Source organism: Anabas testudineus, chromosome 17 (genome assembly GCF_900324465.2).
Source record: "Anabas testudineus chromosome 17, fAnaTes1.2, whole genome shotgun sequence".
NCBI classification, from domain to species: domain Eukaryota; kingdom Metazoa; phylum Chordata; class Actinopteri; order Anabantiformes; family Anabantidae; genus Anabas; species Anabas testudineus.
Genome location: NC_046626.1, coordinates 10,045,460 through 10,066,942, shown reverse-complemented (window position 1 = coordinate 10,066,942; position 21,483 = coordinate 10,045,460). Strand labels below are relative to the sequence as shown.

General features: G+C 41.1%; 2 protein-coding genes across 2 annotated transcripts in view; both read left to right on the top strand.

Moving 5' to 3' along the window:
* The first annotated feature begins 3,185 nt into the window (after window positions 1-3,185).
* On the top strand, window positions 3,186-6,182 carry ticam1 (toll-like receptor adaptor molecule 1). Its single transcript, XM_026374114.2, is given in 3 exon segments — window positions 3,186-3,362; window positions 3,634-5,385; window positions 5,387-6,182. Coding segments are annotated over 2 exon segments (1,767 nt in total). The 5' UTR covers window positions 3,186-3,362; window positions 3,634-3,744; the 3' UTR covers window positions 5,513-6,182.
* Window positions 6,183-6,770: 588 nt separating this feature from the next.
* The window catches only part of camsap2b (calmodulin regulated spectrin-associated protein family, member 2b), a 28,486-nt gene continuing 13,773 nt past the window's right edge, over window positions 6,771-21,483 (top strand). Inside the window, 4 exon segments of the mRNA XM_026374113.2 lie at window positions 6,771-7,804; window positions 11,737-11,996; window positions 17,221-17,400; window positions 18,345-18,431. Of these exon segments, the coding sequence (XP_026229898.1) occupies window positions 7,639-7,804; window positions 11,737-11,996; window positions 17,221-17,400; window positions 18,345-18,431 (693 nt within the window). The 5' untranslated portion in view covers window positions 6,771-7,638.

The following is a 21,483-nucleotide window of genomic DNA, read 5'->3' as shown; positions in this document are numbered from 1 at the left end:
GGACATGCTACTCTGAACATTGAACTGGAATAAATCATATTCATCCAGTTAGCATATTAATGAAGCTAAATATCAGACATTCTCCCCTCTATTTCAAATGCAAACATGCATGATTTTTGTGGATGTGCTTTTGCAAGGCAGGAGTTAGCTAATTCCTTTGGGGCGAGTGCCCTTCCTGTCACACTGATCAAAGACTTTCTTTTGATATGAGCATAAACTGCTCCATGCCCCATCACCATCAATGTCTGTGCATGCGTGCAAGTTTGTGCGTGTGTTTGGGCGAGTGTATAGCTATGTGTGTGTGTGAGGTGAGCTGGGTGTGTTGTGTGCGTATATCCATCCCCCATCACCAGAGGCTGTATTATGCATTGTTGTTGGCATGGCCTACATGCTCACCCAAGCATGGTCCAGTGTGATGCCATACACACATCTTCCCATCCCCAATGCACTCCCCCGTCGTGTCCGCAGGCCTGCTTCATTTACCTTTGCTCCTGAATTAATGCTAGTTAACTGTCACATTAACTCAGATCTGTTGGTCTGCTTTGTCAACAACATAAACTATCTCAGCAGTGTATGTGATAGCCAGGGTTATTTTTGCTTTGATACATCGAACACGCATGAGCTGAGTTTGTCTGAATGTACTTTATATAGGCTACCCAAAGGTGCAAACATCCACGCATAACCTCAGTTTAATCTGAACAAAATGTACTGTTGCATAAGAGTTCAAACCCAGACTTTGCTTTATTTTTTGTGCAGGTAAATGCTAAACTTGATTGCAGTAGTAACTGTAGGGTAGGTATTTCATTAAATAACTCAATAGCAACCAGATTGTGGGTATGAATGCTCCACTAAATGAGTGCTTGGCCTCATATCTCTCTGTGTCTTCACATGTACATGTGTGTGGAGCGTATGTTTGCTTGCCAGAAGCGGGTGTGTTAAATTCTCTTAGCATGTGTGACGAATCAAGTGGCTGGGAAAAGGGCAGCGTGTTGCATGGCCTCTTTCGTCCTCTCACAAACTGAATTCTAAAGAGGCTATCGATCTGTCAGGGTCTCAATCCATCTTTTGCTCTGCTCCTATCTCGCTATCTTATCTGGCTGGCATCACGCTTATCCTACTGTGTTTTCCTGTGTGTCTCCCTTTGTATCTTCTTCTTTATTTCGTACTCATTTTAAACAGAAACGACACAGAGACATGCAGCAAGTGGGTGAGTTAGATAAAAAAGAGAGGGCATCCCCCAATCGTATGTCTTTTATCCTAATCCATAGTCTCTGTCCAAGAAAGGGCCTCCTTTTCACTTGTCTGCCCTAAAGCCTCTTATATGTGACCCTTCTGTGTCTCCCTCAGGACTCTCTCCCACAGCCAGAAACCACATAAACACTGACACACACAGATCTGCACATTTTATTTTATTTTATAGGACAAACAACATAATATTTTGCCCAAAAACAAGCAGAGGTCAGAATACATAACACACTTTCTGAAGCTGTACAATGCCATGATTTGCAGAACTGACAGATCCTCTTACTATATGTTTTGCCTAAAGGTGGAAGCAAATTTACCGCCAGGCTGACTCACACAGCTGCTGGGAGAGCGCGTCTCTCATTAAAAGAACTGACCTCAATAAAGTTGGACGTTTGGCAGCACATTACATAACTGACTGACTGAGGATGATCCCGAGGCTGTGTGGATGTGTGTGTTTGTGCGTTCACGTTTAGGGCAGAAAATGTGTCCATCTGTTTGAATGTGCATATGTGTGAGGGAGGTCTGCAAAGGCATGTATGTATATATAAGATACTGTATATGTGCATAGCATGCCTAGTTAGGGACTTTATAAAAATTTGTTAGACTGGGGAAATGGGCTGAATTTTATTTCCTGTGTTTTGAGGAAAACAGTATTAGGCAAGGCTGAATTACTTGCACAAAGATTAACCATCATTTAAAGAATTGGGGTATTTGTGATACGTTTAGAAAGAGGACTACTCAGCCTACCACCAGTGTTGCACTGTATTCTGTGACCCATCACAGTCAGTGACCTGTAATAATTTGATAAGTTTGCCTTCAGGTAACATCATATGCATTGTGCATCCAATAATTTATTTCGGTTCATTTATAACTGATATTTGCTGAAAGATAAACTAGAATTAATATCCTGTCCTCTGTACTGTGGTGCTTTTTTATGTTGCTGTGGTACACCCTCCAATAAGCAAACACTGTTTTCCCTAACAGAAAAAGGAAAAATGTCAGAGCGGGGTTAATGATTGTCACAGATCAGTGTCAAAATATGTGGTAAAAGTCCTAGAACAGTTCGACACAGTATCAGCTCTATGGTTTACAAATGAAGCTATATGTGAAATTAAAACAATGTATGTATTTTTCTAAACTATATTCAGGTAAAGTGTAAAATAACTAGTAATATACAACAAATATGAATTTTTAAAAAATGCCTCATATATATACTATATATACTATTTCAAGGGAGTTGACACACATTTTTGTGAATGTTTGTGCAGTTCCTTAGTTGGCTTGGTATGGTGCTGGCTATAGATGGGGGCATGCTTAAACAACAGAGCTGTGGTCTTGCTGGCATGTGCTGTGCAGCTCAGCTGAATGGTGATACTTTATTCTGTAAAGACACATACATACCAGTCTTATAATAGTCATATTATAGGAAGGCATAGAAACCACAGTTCCTATAGAGTTACTGTAAACCGTCAGAAGTGGCCATACGGTCGACATATCACACTGCACAGAGAGGTTCTCTGTCTGCACTCTATTGAGAGATTTGATGTTGGTTTGCACTCTGCCTGGTGTGACCCCACCCCTGGTAAATACAGGGTTGGAGGTTTCCTCCACGGATAAAAATACACTTGCCTTTCAGCAGAGAAGGGAGAAACGCCACAATTCCTCTCTCTTCTGTGCCTATTGTGTAAAAGGAGCTAAAGGAATGAGTGCAATATGTTTTTCAGCAGATTTACAAAACTGAGAGATTTAAGTAAATATACAATAATATGTGCTAAAAAGGGGATTGTCTGAAGTAGGAACAGCATTTCCTTACACAATACATTTGGGTTTGTGGATAACTGCGATTTGATGAAACAAATAATGCTTCTTCCTGCTTTTCTCTTTTGTCCCTCTTGAGCTTCCATACTTTTAACTATTTGTGACATCATCAGTGTGTAATGCAAAAGTGCCTCAAGTTGGCAGAGGCCTACGGTGGCCACAGGTACGGCGCCTGATTAACTTGACTCAAAAGGTTCGACAAGTCTCGCTGCATGTAGTGGTGTTCTGACAGCTCGATCTCAAATGTGCTGTGAAGAGAAAATATTTCTAAGCAGTTGAGCTGAACTGGAAATCGCACAGTGAGTGACTTCCTTATTTGAGCTAGAAACACCAGACTAAGTTCACTGTCATGGCTGCTGGAAATCCATGCTGGTGAGTGAAAGAGTGAAAGTTTTTAATGGTAGTACAGTGTCAGAAAATATATAAGTATAAGTATTATACAGCGCGATCTATTGCATTTCATTTGTGCAACTCATGCAACACAATTATACAACTTTTCTAAGTTTTCTAAGTACAAAAAACAGTCATATTATGACCAAACATGAATGTATTTTATGTCTTTATGTCTAGATACAAGAATGTCCAGAGAATTGTGCACGTCTCCAGAGTTTTTGAGGAAATGAAGAAGATTTCAAGTAAGCATATTCGTTCCTGGAGCTGGAGGAGCAAGTAAGACTGAAAATGAATCACCAGGAACAAGAAAATCCAGGGACGGGACTGAATGACGTCTTTGACATATTAATTAAAGCACCTCCGCAGCGGTTACAAAGTCTGACAGTCCAGCTGGGTGAGTCACCTGAAGATAACATCATACACGCCTTGTGTCTGTTGGTTCTCCAGAGGAACGATCTGGCATTAAACAAATTACAGATGCTAGGAGACAACGGACTTGCTAAACATCTCGCTGAAAAGTTGCAGATAGGTGCAGGAAATTTAGAAGAGTTTAGAGATCATTGTGGTGATCTTCAAGAGCTCACTGGAGAAACATTGACAATATTGGCCCAAATTTTTGAAGTTTTGTCTAAGCAGAGACTATGTGGGATAGAGCTGAGAAATCTGGCGTATCAGAGAGCCCTTTCCACTAATGGTCAAAAGACAAGCAAACAGGAATTTGATCAAATCCGAAAGGAAGCTAAAGATGTCTGTGGGCCTCCGTCCTCAGAGTCCCCAAAACACCTCAAGTCAGGGTACTACCATGATCCTCACAGAAGCCTGGATGGAGGAAACACAACTTTAACTCTGAGTCAGGATCGGTCACAGAGAGCACAAAGTCTTCCTAGCCCTCTGCAGGCCGGCTCCTTAGTGCCCTCATTCCCTACTCATCTAGAGATAAGTCTACCTCCAACGGTCTCGTTTCAAAGGGACAAACAAATTCTTGAAGCACCAGTTGAATCGAAACTGAACAGCCCCACTCTTGATATACGTGAAGCAAAAAATGCACCAGAGCAATCTCAGTCATTTGTGGAGCCTCAGTCTAAGTCAAATGAACCCACTGCGTTTGAAGGAAAGAAAGACTTGACAATAGATGCAGCATTTGCAAACAAGTCCGAAAAGTTGGATAGTCGTACAACTCAAACTCACACTCCAAGTCAAAAGACCAAACCGAGCACTGTACAAACATTTGCAGTGGCCACTGCGACAGATGATTTTCCAGCCAAAATTCCTGTTTCCCATGAAATGCATGAGAGTCAAGGTGCAGAAGCAGAGGAAGAGGAAATATTTTATGCATTTGTTATCCTGCATGCACCAGAGGATGAAGATATGGCAGACAAAATTAAGGAAAGAGTGGAAGTCACTGTCAATTGCAAAGGTGCAATTTTCTCTGATGACTTTGCTATCCCTGGAAAGAGCCACTTGAGCTGTGTGGAGGATGCTATAAACAACTCAGCCTTTACTTTCCTGCTGCTTACGCGCAACTTCAACACTCGTATGCTGGACATGGAAACAAACTCTGCGCTGATCAACTCCTTAAACAAGGAACACAAGTACAACACGGTTATCCCTCTGTTACCACGGAAGAACTGCTTGCCCAAGCAGGACATGCCTATAGTTCTTTTGACACTAGTTCCACTGGAGGAGAACAGGAGCTTTGAGAAAAAAATACAAAAGGCAATGTCTCCAGCAAAAATCAAAGAACAGAAAAAGATTTGGAGTGAGGAACGGAGAGTGAAAATTCACAATGAGAAACTGGAAAGACTTAAACAAATAAAAAAGCAGTCGACCCAAGACTCTAAATCGGTACAGCTACTGCTGGAAGAGAACCTGCGTCTACAAAATCTTCTCCTCAGTCGCAGTGAACAACATGATGGAGACGGCCAAGCTAGGTGGCCGCAAACATTCAAACATTCATATTGAAAATGCCCAGTATATCATGATTGGCAATGATTCTCAGATGACTGTTGATTTTGGTGGAGGTGCAGACAAAGATGATTCACTGAGCATAGAATAAGAGCACGTGCTCTGGATGTGGTCAGGTGGAGAAGATTACGAATAAAAACATTGTTTTTCTGAACACTAAAATGTCACAGCTGCTACAAAGCACTGCAGAGTATTCATTCCAAATAGTTTGACTGTATTTATCTTGCTGGTGAAACAAAACTGTTGTATTAGCAATTAAGCCCTATGTTAAATTATTTGATGAAGATGGTGTAAAGGCAACTTCCAGGGAGTCAAACATGGAAGTTGTAGATGAATAATTAGCAAAGGACTGCCATCTACTGACCTGTATGAGCTGTACACATTCAGCTGTATGACCTAACTATAGACACTAGGGAGCAGTGGTGCTACATGCTCCTCATTGCTCCCATTTATGACAGGATCTTCTGAAGTGTTGCTGTTCTGGTATTTTAAAGGTGTTTAGTTGAAGATCTGTATGATCATTTATGTCTCATTTGTGCTAATGTCACTCTTTTCTGTCTTCTTTCTCATATGTAAGTACAGAGAGCTTCTCTGGTCGGCAAAAAATACAATTATTTTTCGAATCGTACATCAGCCGTAAAGGACCAACACACACTTACATTTCTGACATTTTGTCTGTAAACGGCACCCTGAAATTTCCAGATGAGCTGTTTTTAATAGTTGAGAAGTGAAAATAAACTACCTGAGGAGTTTAGACAATGGGTCATGTCTTTAGTGCCTTTACTATAACACTTTGCAGAGGCAAGTACAAGTTTGTTGAGTGATCTCTTCTTATCTTGTTTTCCTGTTATTATCGGCTTGTTTTTTGTTTTTTTCACATACTATCAGGTTTTAAAATATACTTTAGAAATACATTTTTTACATATATTTCTTTCTTGTCTTGTTCAGTGAAGGAGAATGACACTATTAGTGATGTCAGCAGCAAAACTTTATTAGATATTACAATTATTTCTTATTACAGTATGTAGTATGTGTTCTCACGTCTCTGTCAGATGAAAACCTGTTTGCATATACATTGAATTGATTGCTCTAATGGGACACACACTTCATTCTTTTCTCTAGTATCACATTACGTTGTGATGTGGGGCATAAAAATGTCTGTTAAAATAAGTTCAACCTACACACTAGACTAATTTTTTTATATGAACGGACATCTGAGTATTTTATTTCTATAAGTTCAGCCTTTTTGTCTGGTAAATGCCTTGTGGACTGTATTCATGTTTAGTTTTATTGGTTGGTTAATTGAATCCTGTATTGTTTTTTATTTTTAGCTGTTCATTTTAATTCAATTTTGCCATTAGCAGCTGCATTTAATGTTCATGCATGCAAAAACAAAAGTCAGAATTAGAACCGCTCAGATAACAGTGCATGTCGTCTGAAATGAAAAACAAAGAATAGAAAGACACTAAAATGAACAATGTAATAAACTAAAATGCAAAAACACAGAACAAGTGCAAACACAGCCATGCATACAGTAACCTATTCACTGCATCTGTCCATCAGTCAACACTTCAATTACCAAGACTTTCTTATGCTGCAAAAACTGCCTTGAGGGTGACAGTGAATTATTTCCTTCTTTCTTTCCTCCCCTGATCCCACATTTTCGGATTTCGTTGAAACTCATCTTGTCCTCTGTTATTCAACTCCACGGTTCCTGTCAGGATCGAGGAGAGAGGGTGGGTGGAGCGCGCATGCGCAGTTCGTCCCATCCTCCAATCAGTGCGGCAGGAAAAAACGCAGAGGAGCCGCCGAGACGGAGACAGGAGGACAAGTGTGAGGACACGGGAAAGGAGACGGACATGGACACGAACAGCGTTTCCAAGCGCAGGGTGACACGGGTCTGTGGTGTTGGCCTGTAACCGGCCTCCTGTGCCTCACAGCTGCTCCGGGCCGTCGGACCACCGGAGGATAGAAATGTCAGGGAGCGGAGGAAATCTTCAGAAACGCTGCTAAACGGAGCCGGACCGAGCGGGTTTCACTGCATCCGAGGCTCAGAAAGACGAGGATGGGGCTCATGTAACCGGGGAAGTCGAGCTCTCAACATCAGGCCACGGCAAAGTTTTTTTTTTTTTTTTTATTTTTTTTAAAGGGGGAAATTTTGCTGCATTGAATTCCTGTGGACGGGATGTCATCCGCAGTCAGGAGGAACTCCTCTGGATGACTGATCCTCCAGCTGCAGAGAAGATGGGAGATGCGACAGATGACGGCGGGATGAGACGGACCTTCATCGTCCCGACCATCAGGAGCTTCGACCACTATGACTTCACCAGGGCCAAGATATCGTGCAGCCTGACGTGGCTGGTGGCCAAGGCTTTCGGCTCGGGTAGGTGGCGCCCCCCCCCCCCCCCGTCATTTTAGTTTAGTTATTCTGGATGAGGTTGTAATCAGGCTCCGACTGGAATAATTAAATTAAATGAATGAAAAAGGCCTGAGTTTATATGTGGCAGATTATTATAGATTATTATTCCTAATCTGGACGTCATAGGTCAAATCCACTACATCACTACATCATAGCACTGGTTTATTGGTTTAACCTGTTGCTTTTCTAATGCTAATTATTCTTCTGGTGAAGTCAGGTCCAACTTATTATGTAACTCTCACTACTACAAATCTTATAACAGACACAGCAACTTATGTTTAGGACTCGATCAGTCATGAATAATCATCAATAATGCCAAAAATCTTTTTGCAACCATGTCTAACACACGATAAATATTTAAAAATCTATGTGAAAAAGTTCAAAATTGCCAAATACAATAATGAAAGACAGGATACAGGCTACACAAGGGTTACACAGAGTGCATTAGTCAGTTTATGTAAACAGACCATCTCTTGTGTCTGATGGCATCTAAAATAAAAACAAACTTCCTGCTGTTTGTTTTGCAGGCAGGTAATTACTTAATCTAAGAGGCTCAATTAAATGTGGATCACATTATGTTGTGAGATATGTTGTTTTGGCTGAAACAAACCAAAACCAGAGTAAATATTCCCAAAATGGTAGATGGATACACCTGAGAAGGAGACACTAGAGAATTTTAACACATTTGCCTTAAAATAAGAAAAGACTACATTGAATATCACAAATATATTTAATTAATGACCACACAAGACATAAAAAACAGAAACCGTTTGGACTTGAGACCTTGAATCCAGTGTTTGTTTGTTTTTTGTTTGTTTTTGTTTTTTTTGCTCAATTATCAAAATAGTTAAAAGGTTTCTGCATGTAAACAAACTGCAGACTAACCATTCTGCCATCTTCTTCTCTAGCGCTGTCTAATGTTTAGTACAGCAGCTGTGGACGGTTTTGTTTTTCTTTCTTTTTCTCGACTGTAATTATTGTGATGTTTTCATATCCATGTGTGTGTCTCTAATCTGTCTTCATACGTCACTGCATGTATGTGTCCCAGTTCTGGCCTGTCTCTTGTCCTTAGTGTGGTCTGGATGCAGCTCTAGTGGCCTGGCTTCTTTAAGTAATTTACAGTAAGAGTAATTCCAGCCTCCACTGAGCCCAGAGGTTCACTCCAGCTCCTAATCATTTGCTTTTTAACAGCTGCTCCTCCATGTACAGTACTCAGAGGCTCTGAGCAGCCACCACACTGAGAGACAAACCTAGAAAGAGAGGGATCTAAAGGGACACCTCTGGATCACTATCACACTAACAGCACGTGTCAGATAGAGCTATACACAACTCCTTTTTACTCTCAGACAGCATGACGTGCTCAAGAGAAGTACAACATACAGTGCAGCAACATGTGGTAGAACCAGGCCTAGCTCTACAAGACTTGCGCCTGTTAGCATACTTGCTGCCATCTTGATTATCCCCATCCCTCTGGTGGCACAGTTTCATCTTCCAGCACTGCCAAGAACTGTGGCCCAATTCATAACGGGTCCTCAGAGCCTTGTTTGGCCTAGTTTGGAGGGATGAGCAATGGCTTCTGTCTGGTGTTGCTCAGAACTTTCTCATCAGATGGAAGTTGCACTGAAAACTTCAGAGAGATAATTTTGTGCATGCACGTGCACAGCAGCCAGCAGGCATGCAAACTTTATTTAGGTAACTAAAAAAGAGAAAATAAGCATAGTCTGAGAAATTTTGTTGACATAGCGTTACTGCCCCCACACTTTTGTCATAATGCAGCTGCATGTTGGCATCGTCAACTTTTAAGTCATTTCATCAGGTTGTTCATCACTCATCTCTGCTATTCCCCTCAGCTCTACTGACTGTTTTAATGTCTTCCAGTTAGTTTTTTTGGTTTCTCCGCTCTGGCGAGTGCCAGAATTGTTTTCAGCTGAAAAATAGGTTGTAAAAAAAACATCCCCGAGCTACCTGCACAGGACCAGACAACAGGGAGCCAGTGACGAGCTGGTGAACTTGGTGAAGAATTTAATAAGGAGCGTGAATATTGGACACAGCATTCAACTGGATGTGTATACTGACAACTGTTGCTAAAAAGATGGCCGTATTAGCTTGAAAGGTGATGATGTGTCAATGTATTTACTGCTTGTTTTTGTTGCAGTCAAGCAGCCAATAAAAACAATTATTGCAGGATGATTTTATTTTATTAAATCATGGTCACACACTGGAATTATCTGTATCAACAGAGAGATCAGTGTTTTAAATGAAGAGTGAGGCGATAAGCGGCGATAATACTGCTGACAGCGATGTTGTGTTTGCCGGGCCGCGATCCTGGAAGTCTCCAGGGGAGCAGTCTTCTCCATGCCTGGACTTCCTGTGGCAGCTACTTCCTGTCTGTTTCCTATTTGATGGCCGACACAAAGGAGAGGAGGGCTTTTACTTGACGAGGCAGATTTTCATGAGGTCTAGAAGAGTGCGTTCTCTGTGCTCTTTTACACTTTTAAATCCTATTTCTTACATATTTTTTTTCCTTTAAGTGTAAGAAAAAAAACACAAGAACTTGCTCGCATTGTTCTTTAAAGAGTTTGTGTTCTCTAACTAACTAACACAGTTCCATAATTACCTCTTACACACATCACTTTAATTATCACATTTGTACTCTTAGTGGCCACATTTTTTATTTATATCTCCATTCATCAACTTTATAGAGACTCTGTCCAAAGTTAGATTGATTTAAAGCTTGCAACAAGGTTTGGTTTGTTATGAAGTAGATGAAGTACTTTAGCATCTGCCTGTTGCTTTAAATAGCTCTTTTCATCTGTCTGTGCTGGGGGGTGGGGGGCTGCACTAACCACAGCTACTGGAAAACTACTGAGGTGTGATCACAAGCTCGGGGGGTGTTTTATTTTTTCTTTCTTTCCTTAAAATAATTAACTTTATTAAGTTGCTTTATGGAATTTCCCTTGCTTCTGATGATATTTACTGTTAAACAATATGAATTGTACCTTTTAAGAGAGATTCCATTACTGCAGTGGTCTTTGTTTTCCATCAGTGTTACTCAGAGCCAGGCAGGGAGGAAATGACCCCACACACCAGGAATACACACTCATACTGGAGATATAAAAGTCAGTCACCACTTACACATTCCTATACAAGGATGTTGTCTGACTAAACATAGGGAAGAGGTGCAAAGAGACATAGTATGTGTTGTATGTCACGCAATGACAGAGTCTCTCTGTGAGCTCTGAGTCACAACATGTGGTTAACAACAACATAGTATGATGAAAAAATAAGAAACACGGTAAAAAAAAAAAAGAGTGAGCCCTGGAGGTGAAACCATGTGTGCGTGTGTGGGTGTGTTTCCGTCCAGCTATTTTCTTCAAATCAGATTTACCAGATGAGGTAACAGGATTAGAAGACACGCTTGATAACGTACACTTCCAACAACACACACGAAGGCTACTGTGACACACACACACAGAGCAAGGCTGCATGCTCACAAAATGATCTGGGTTGGATCTTCAGTAAGATAAACAGAAACAAATATACACATGCCATTGGAGTGTTATTATTATAACGGTGAAAATTCCCTCTGTGCCTCTTAACTGTTAACTAATCTTGTCACTTCCTAACTTTTCACTGATGATGTTCAGGAAGTTTCTCTCGTCTCTGCGACTGTACCTGTGGCCATGAAGTTGAGGAAGCCATACAATAAAATAAAAATATAAAATATAGATATGAAAATTTAGAACTAAAGCGTTTTCATTGCCTGCTATATATGTGTTTACACTTTTCTTTCAATGCAGCTGGATGACAGGAGTTCGTCCTTAACTTAGAAAATGCTGAGGTCAAAATTAGCTCTAACCCATTTCCTCCTTTTGTATGTCTTTATCTCTGTTAAGATGAAGTACCAGAGGAGCTGGCAGAGCCTTTCTACAGGGACCAGTATAACCAGGAACACCTGAAGCCTCCGGTGGCCTGCCTGCTCCAGTCTGCAGAGCTCTACTGCCGGGCGGGGAGCCTGATCCTCCGCAGCGATGCTGTCAAACCTTTACTGGGACACAACGCTGTCATCCAGGCTCTGGCCCAAAAAGGCCTGTACGTCACTGACCAGGATCGACTGGTCACTGAGAGAGACCTGACCAGCACACCCATACACATGGTGAGTAGAAATCTACCTGAGAGTACGTGAACGTAGTCAGTGATCAAATAGTTTAATAAGCCTAATTAAATTTTTGCATGTGTATATAGCAGTAGCAGATGTGTGAAAACCTTGATTTAGATCTCAATCTGTCAATTTGCTACATAAAAATGTAAAGAAGGATTTCAACTGAAGATGATCAATCAGCAAATAACTCACATCACACTTTTCCAGAGCCCAAGATCATGTCTTTAAATCACTTCTATCAGTGTTAACAGTCGAAACAAATATTTAACATAACATGTATATAATGAAATTCTTACTAACTTTAAAGAAGCTGGAACCAGCGGATGTTTGGTATTTTTGCTTGATAAGTTGATTATCCAAATTGATTATCCAGCAGTTTTTTTTCCAGACAGGAAAATTAATCATCTGCACTAATAAGACAGTGGAGGTTACTGTATGCTGTGCTGTGCTCTCCTCATGGGGGACACATGTGTTATACTGTACTGTTATACTGATAGTGTGTGTTTATGTCAATGTGTGTGTACCGCTCCATACTGTTAGATCATCCTCCAAGATTTGTCCTGTTGAGAGAAAAACAACCACTAATGATGGGTTTCCTATAGCAACCCATTACTCACTGTTTGGACTCTGTGTCATTAGACGGCACAAGCCAAGCATGTTTTAGTTCACACCACAAGAGATATTCTAGTTGTACGTTGTCAGTGCTGCATCCAGGGGCAGATGAAAGAACAGAATAAGGCCGCAACTTTATTTGTAAACTTCATTGGACATTTAATCTATAAGATGTCCAAAAATACTAAAACATGTTCATTATAAGTTACGTGAGACCAAAGTCTTCATGTTGCTCGTTTTGTCTGAGTCTGAGAGTTTAAAATGCAAACTTATTCTTTAGTGAGATAAAACACAGACATGTCACATTTGCTAGAGAAACGACTTAAACAGTTACCATAAATGTCAATAATTGTTTTCTGCTGACTAGCTGATTAATTGATTCTTGATTATTCCCAAACTGGAGCATACAACTTTGACCTCTTAGTGGGTGTGAGCAGTGTTCATTTGTGGTGTTTTAATTATGAAAACAGGATGAGTTTGTGGCAGACTCACTGCTAAGCACACGCATGGATGGGCAGCGGGCGCTTCAGCTGACGCCAAAAGGTGTCTGCATTGCAGTACACCCTTCACCCCCCCATCCCTTCTTCTCCTGCTCTCATTTTGTTTCTCCGTCTTTCTTACTGTTTCTTTCTTTAACTGTCTTATGCCTCTCTATTCCCTTTCCACCTATTTCTCTTTTTATTAGCCTTCCTCGCTCTCATCCTTGGTCTCATGCAGGCTTATTATCTTTATGATTAAATGAGATCGGGACATTGCTATCTGCTGAATATTTAATTGAAGCTTAAGCATATTTCACCAGGCCCACTAGTGCCCACACACTTTCTCTAAAGCTGTGGCTGTATTTTATTTGCCCTCTGCCCAATTGAATTCAAGTAACTAGTCAAGGACATTATTGTGTTTGTAATTCATTGTGTTCACTACATCACGCAGTGATTGAAGATGATGAAAGTAAGAGATTTGGTGTAATGTTAATTATCCTAAGTCCTTGTAAAAGTGCATATGTAGTGAATGTGCATCTGTATTTGTTTACTAGGGGATTTAGTGACAGTGATTCAAATGGCACTTACAGTACAGCCTATTGACTCTTTAACACATTGACCTTCATTTGTGCAACACACAGTGAGGCTATTTGTCAATCTGTTCATCCTTATTGTTACTCTGCGCCTCTCTGAATTCAATAGATTGGTTCTGTAAAGTGGGGGGACTGTCTGTGTGTGCGTTTTGTGGACTCAGCAGTATAATTTCAGTCACGCTACAGTCGAGGCTTTTCATTTTGGGTTATGGGTAAAACTGCAGAGAAAATGATGACCTCATGGTTTTCCAAATACTGTGCAACACAAGAGTAACTCATGTCAGGGAGAAGAAGGAGGAGGAGGAGGAGCGTGGCAGCCTGTCAGAGGGCGGATGGGTATATAGAGAGAAGGGGGGAAGATGGATTTTAGGGGCTGCCATTTGGCTGCAGTCCAGGAAGAAGCAGGAAAGTAGTGCAAGACAAGAGAGGAACATAGACGTCTACTAATGGAAAGATGGAGCTGGGGAAACATAAATGGAAAGGGAGGAAGGAAAGATATGGGAGAGAGGAGTGGTAGAGTACGGTTCTGCTGTTTTGGCGGGTGTGAGGACGTGTGAGTGCCAGAGAAGGAGTGGAAAAGACCCACTGTTAATATGGCCATCTGGAAAGAGGGGGAGAAAAAAAGGAGATGACGGGGAGGAAAAGAGTGCATGGAGAGGGAGGAGAGAAGTGGAGAGGAGAGGAGGCAGGGAAGGAGGAGGACAACGTTATGTGCACTACTGCAGCAGTGCGGAGGGTGGGGTCTCACAGTGAGTCAAAGCTCGCCTGGTGCACAAACGAGAACCACCCCTCCTCCCCCCGCCCATTACCCTGTCTATAAACACACAGCTATCAGACCTCCAGCAGTGTCCACAAGACCTGTGTGTCTAGCGTCTCTCTTTCACGTGCTTCACACTGCCCCCGTAGTGTTAAGACACTAAAATGAGAAAGTGATGGAGGACAGAGGAGGGAGGGATGCAGAGGGGTGTGTACCTCGGTCTAAAAGCTTTCCTGCAATAAAACAGTGAATGTTTTGAAGGATTTTTTGGGTGTGTATCTGAGAAAGACAGTGAAAAAGGTTGTAGTTTTTAGCGGCAGTTTGGACAATTGCACTAAAACTAACGCAACACTAACATCTTAAGAGAGCCAGACGTGGAGGTGTAAAGATGTTGTGCGTGGAGGCATCGTGCAGTAAAAACACTTGGGTTGCACAGATGTAGGCCGTGTCTTTGATTATCTGTTTACTCAGCTGTATTGTCCTTTCCTATAGATGCCTTTGATCAGGGACGCACACATACGGAGTCACGGAGCCATCCAGCAGTACTGAGAATGAATACTGATGCTGCTGTTCATGTGTGTGCATGGGTGTACTGCAGCTCTTTATGACCAGTGTCTGCTGCTGCCTTATAAGGCATGTCTGTCACCATCAGCTTGCTTCTTTGCACACACAAATGTACACATGCACACGCCCCAAAGGTCTTTGTGAAGGGATAATAGACAGCACATGGCTTTTAAATCCATGCTGTAGTGTCAACAGTCTGTAGATGTGTAAGCAGTGGCTCCACATACTGTCTGTCTGTAGCTTCATCTGTGCCTCTTGGACCCGCATCCATATCGTTTTCACTCCAACATAAAGCTCTGAATACAATCACAACTCCATCTGCTGTTGAAGTAGAGCTATAGTGTTTTATTTTAGTACAGCCTCTTTAAAAAATGTACAAAATACACACACAGCTTGTGTTGGACACTTTTACATTCACTGTTAAGGAAAACATCATCCTGATCCAGGATTCTACAATGTGTTTTTAAACAGCTGAATGAAGATCCTCATTTACAAAAAATAAATTAACACAGTGATTTTCTTTTTCATTTTAATTCATGTGACTTCTCTGCCCCGAACATGTGAACACACATGCACACACACTTCCACAAGCTTCTTACCTACATTAAAGATTTAAGGGGTTTTATGCAAATTTGTTCAGAAAGCTTCAATCACATGAAAAGCTCATTGGGTTTTCATGAATATCAGGTTTTCTGGATCTCCAGCTTCAGCCTAAGCTGATTGGCCTCCATCTCTCTTTCTGACTGTCTCTGTCAGTCAGTCAGTCCAGCTGTTACCCAAACTGGGCACTGTACGTCTAGAGGAGACTGCACGCAATGTTAAGCATCTGGCAATATCCTGAGGATACTGGAATTCGAAACACTGTCTGTGGACTGTCTCATAGAAAGTTCAATATCAGTCTCACGCTTCAAGCACCAATAAAAACAGTCCTGTTTACCCATAAAATATGCTACAGGTATAAAATTCAGTAAAATGAGTCAATGACACAATTGAAAATAAACATTGATGACAAAATATTAACAAGTTGAAGCTTTGACCCAGATTATGATATGAACATTTATGAACTGCCTCTTTGTGTTTGCTGTATTTTTATGTAACAGTTGAGTTTCCACGTGTAGTTTGTTTCCAGCAGTCATATTTCGTCTGTACACGCTGTCTGTTTGAACTGGCAGAGCAGCATGCTGTGTTGATCCTGAGCACCAGCAGCACTGGATCACTTGTTCATTTCTTGGGGAAACACTTGGTCACACTGGCTGTTACATGAGGCTCTGCGGTTATGAATAGAGGCCTGTGCTTGACGGTGCAGACTCTTGTGGGACGAGGTGTCGCTGCTCGTTTCACATGACTCATGAAGCACCTTCGTGACTTTCTGTGTTTGCTGAATTTGGTTGAACAAAGGACACGGACAGTGAAGTAATAAGCAGATGTAAGCACATATACACTAACTCAGAGCATGAATGTTTTGGAGCAGACCCGTGGTGTGACAGGAAAGGGAAAGGGAGGTCTGTTAGTCTGACCGACCTGGAATGGGATTAAAAAGGCCAGGAGAATGTCAAGCTTTGTGTAGGTGTTGATGACTGGTAAAACCAAACAAATTAAAAATGTGTGCACCATACAAATAGTTATATAGACATTTAACAGTGTAAAGTTGTTTTAGATGTCAAGAAGAGAGGTGGGAAATACTGTGATCAGCAACCTGATAAACTGGATAAGACTCCCTGGTGTCCACAAAAGCTCACTCAGTTACCATCACAAGATGGTTTGAGCCATGATAGATTTACTGTAGGTAGAGTAACCTGGCTACATTCTGCACATTGAGCTCACAAATGTTTGTGTGGCACATGCCAAGATTTTTGCTTACATAGTAAACGGTGTTAACAGTGCCTTTATTGAGCTCCAGCTGAAGTTCACAAATACAACGGAAGAAACAAAGTCTGTGTGAAGCAGGAGCAGAGAAAAATAAAAACCAAATTCTGTACAGGCAATATAAATAAAATCTTGCAATATGTTTGTAAGGTTAAATCATGATAACAAATTATTTTACAAATTCTGTGGAAAATCAAAATACAACTCACAGTATAAACAACAAACTGCATACATACATGTATTACACACCATAATGTGTTAGTAGGTTGATGTTTGTGGGGAGAAAAGTGTTTTAGGTCTGTACTTGAATTCATGTTTCTTAACTGCTTGCTGCTGTATGTCTACAGAGTTCCCATCTGGCGCTCATAGATACCCTGATGATGGCGTACACGGTGGAGATGGTGAGTGTGGAGAGGGTGATGTCCTGTATCAACAGATTCTCCTCTGCTGAACCCTCACACAGTGACAGACACATCCAGGAGCTGCCTTACGACACAGAGGATGCAATCATCACCTGGATCAACAAGGTACACACTGAAACACACATTCGTGTGCACACAAAACCACAAGGACATGTGCTTTCTCCTTCCCAAAAGCAACTGTACACATCTTAGAGCCTACAGCCTACACAATGGTTTAACTCGACACTGAGTTATTTGTTTTACTCTGGATACAGAGGACACAACTGTGTCAGCACTCAGCTCCTTCACTGCTGCTTCAAAGTCTAATCAAATGTTTGCGAGCAAACCAGATCAAGAACTGGCACCAAGCGCATGTAATCGTGTCAGGCAGATTTCCAAGAGATAACTGACTCAAATTAAAACCTTCAAACTTCAAACCTCACCTTCTCTGGTCTTGAAGGGGCAAAGCCAGCCCTCTAGTCGGCTGTAGCTAAGCCTCTGTTTATTTCATCATCTTACAGATTACGTAGTCGTTTGAAGTTGCTTTAACTGACCTTGCAGAGCAGTTTGACACATTTATTTTACAAAATGAAGGCCCAGCATTTCACGAGTTAATAGATGACAAGTAAAATTAATATTTAATCAGTTCACAGATGCACATTAAAAATCACGTGGAGGATTCTCTCTATGAAAGCTCTGAGACTGACCCATATCAAAATGGTGTATCACTGTCTATATGGAACCTTTATTCAACCTTAATCATCAAAATACTTATTTTTAAGGACAAATAATCACTATAATATTCTTTGAAGTTTTTTCTACAATGTACTCAAGTCAGGAACTCAGTGCTGCATATTAGGTTACTGTATATTTAGCAGCAGTAGTTAATGAGCAGAGGTGGTGCTGAAAGGTCTTTCTTTGATGTGTGGACCCTCTTGTACTCATGTTCAAGTTTCTTTTCTCCCTCACACAGCCTCAGCATTCAGTCTCTCAGTGTCCACCACATACTTGTGTGAAATGTGACCTTTATCTCTCTCTCCCTCTCCCTCTCTCTCGCTCTCTCCGTTCAGGTGAATGAACACCTAAGGGACATCCTTGTGGAAGAGCAGAAGCTGAGAGAGGCTTCCTTCCAGGAGTCAAACACAACAACACACAAAGTAAGAACAAAAACATACACAAATACAAACAATACAGACTACATAGCACATTTTCTGTCAGTTCATTGAATAAGTGTATGGAAAGGCATATATCATATTACATTTTGAATTGCTGTATATGTGAAAGAGACAATTTGTGGTTTTGGAGAGAGTTAAGGAGTTCACGGTTATCCACAACTTCATCTATGTGCAGGGTCTCTGGCAACCTCCAGCAGTTGTTTTCCAACAACAGGGTATTACACAGAACTAGAGGATTGTTTCAGGTAGAAGCAGAGAGATACACTGCCCATCCAAAAATTATCTATTATTCACATCCAGAGTTGCTTTAATTTTTCACCAAGATCTTGTACTGATGATGGGAGAGTGGAGTCTTCTCCAGCACATCCCAAAGATTCTCAATGGGGTTAAGGTCTGTGGACTCTGTGGTGGCCAATCCATGTAAAAAATAATGTGTCATGCTCCCTGAACCACTCTTTAACAATTTGAACCCAATAAATTCTGGTTTTGTCATCAAATGAAAAAATCCATTGATGGAATAACCTGGTCATTCAGTATATTCAGGTATTCAGCTGACCTCATTCTTTGGGCACATAACAAAATGGAAACAGCTTATTTAATGAAAAGAGACTTTTGTATTAAGACCAAGAGATACCGTGACAGATTTCTGAGGATGTCTATATTTTAATAATAAGAGCAACTTTAAAAATGGAATAAAAAACATTCCATTAACAATGAAAATAGAGGAAAATCAGTCTTCTGCTAAGACTATTTTTCTTTGGCTTTCTATCAATAATTTTTTTATGAATTAAAAAAAACTCAATAACACAGAGACATGAGCAGAAGTCTACTTCCATGCAAAAGCTCATGCAGACACTGATGACATGTACACACAGAGTGCAGTACACAGTAAATCAGGGGAACAGATGAGCTCAGTCTCAGACCAGCTGCAGAGAAATGTTGGCAGGAGTCGTGACACCACTGTTAGACGAGACAAAAAATGTGCATGGCAAAGGAGGAGAGAAAGGGCGACTTACTGAAAGGGGTAGGAAGGGGAAGGCATAGCATGGAGGGATAATCTGGAACAGAGGAAAGGGAGAAATGAGACCAGGGTGGGAGACGTGGAGAGGGACACTCAGAGACTTTGTCAGCTGTAGCAAAAGAGAGTCAGCGACAGAGACTGTGTTGTCATCATGCAGGCCTCATAGTTATGTAAGAGCTGTGTGACACAACGAGTCAGTCTACTGGGACAAACACACAGCTACCGTCCTCTTCCACTCACTTAACCATGAGGCCGCAGCACAGTGTCTTATCAAGACACCACTCTCGCTTCGGGTCAGTGCTGCATAACAGTGACAAAAGGGTAAAGGTTAAAATATGGAAAAATAAATGTTACTGTGAGTGTACAAGGGCGAATGTGAAACAGTGGGAATTGGGAACATGTAGGTAAACTTCCTGCAATTCAACACCAGCTCAAGGACGTCACCACTGATGGTGTACCAACATTAAATTATAATCAAGCATCCACAGCCATGTTAGCTTCTCAGTGAGGCTGTGTAGGACTTAGATAAAGTGTCGCATTGAGTTAAATACTAACACACAGTTAAATATAAAGATGATGAAGCTCCAAAGTCAGTAGCATTAAAACTCTGCATGGCAATGATGCTGCTGCTATGGCTGAAATTAAAAGGATCATATAAGACAGAGTCTGTGTTTATCTATGCACGATGTTCCACTTTAAGACCAAAATGTCCTCGTGAATTGCTGTGCAGACATGTTCACAGTCAGGATTTTCTTTGTTAGATTTCCACAGTCGCTTACGAGAAAATACGGTTTACATCACAGTTTACATGAATCCATTCAGTATGTGTTTCGATTTTTCAGTATGTAACGTGATGGTTCAACCAACAGACATTGCTACCAGCCACACTGAACGCATCATAGATTAAACAGTTTACATACAGCAGGTTGTAAGCTGGTGTCACATGGGGAGTGTGTTTCTGTTCCACTACATGGAGCAAAATAAACTTGCTCTTCAAATGGCTGTAGGGTTTAACAAGGGGCTGTATCAGTTTAGGGCAGAGCTTTTGTCAGCAGTGAAAGTGTCTTGTGAAATGTTCTCCTGGTTATTGTGTGTTTTTGAGAGAGATCACTGCCTATCAGCGATGGCTCTGTAAGCTGATAATACACACGAGGTCTATGACCTGTCCCACATTGACTCACACACACATTCAATGGCGACAAGTTACAACAAGGTAAGGATATAGACACTTAAGCAATTTTCCCCTGGGATTAAAGTGTTTTGAGTGTTGACTCTAGTGTGCGAGGAATATATTGAACGCACAGTGTCAGTCAGCTGCTTTCCCACCCCATTCTCAATCACACAGCTCCCTCTCTGACTAACAACTTCAGCAGAGGTCTGTTCACATTGTAGGACATAATCAGAACAGATCATCACACATACACTCACACATATATGCCTGTGCACACACACACAAGCACAAGACTCTCCTTAGTAAGTCTCATCTATTCTGGGATTGTGTGAAATCTTGAACTGTGGTCTTATGACTAAGTGTTCAGTGTGTGTGTGTGTGTGTGGATATTGTGTGAATATCTGTGTTTAACACAGGTGCTTACACATATGAATGAGTGAAAAGTTAGTTATATTGGGTTATTATACAAGAATCTGAGCTTCTGCAGCTGTAAAATATGTGTTTACCCCCACAAAGGAGGTTTTCTTCTACAGCTGGTCTACAGCATGTATTAGTTTGGATCTTATCTCAAAAACCTTTCGACAGGTTTTAAATGAAAACTTGAGTCCAAGATATTAGAGTTACTTTTTGGTGCCACATTTTGAAATGATTTCCTCAGAGAATACAGGATCTTTTCAAGCTGAATTTAAAGCCTGTGGCTGTGGAACAAACTTGTAAACGTTTAAACAGAGACTCGAATGAAAGTTTTTTTCTTAAAGTCTGACATCTTGAACGAATATGCCAGGACTAGATGAGTGCAATCTGTATTTTGTAACAGTTTATTTTTAGCCTTGATAGCAGGG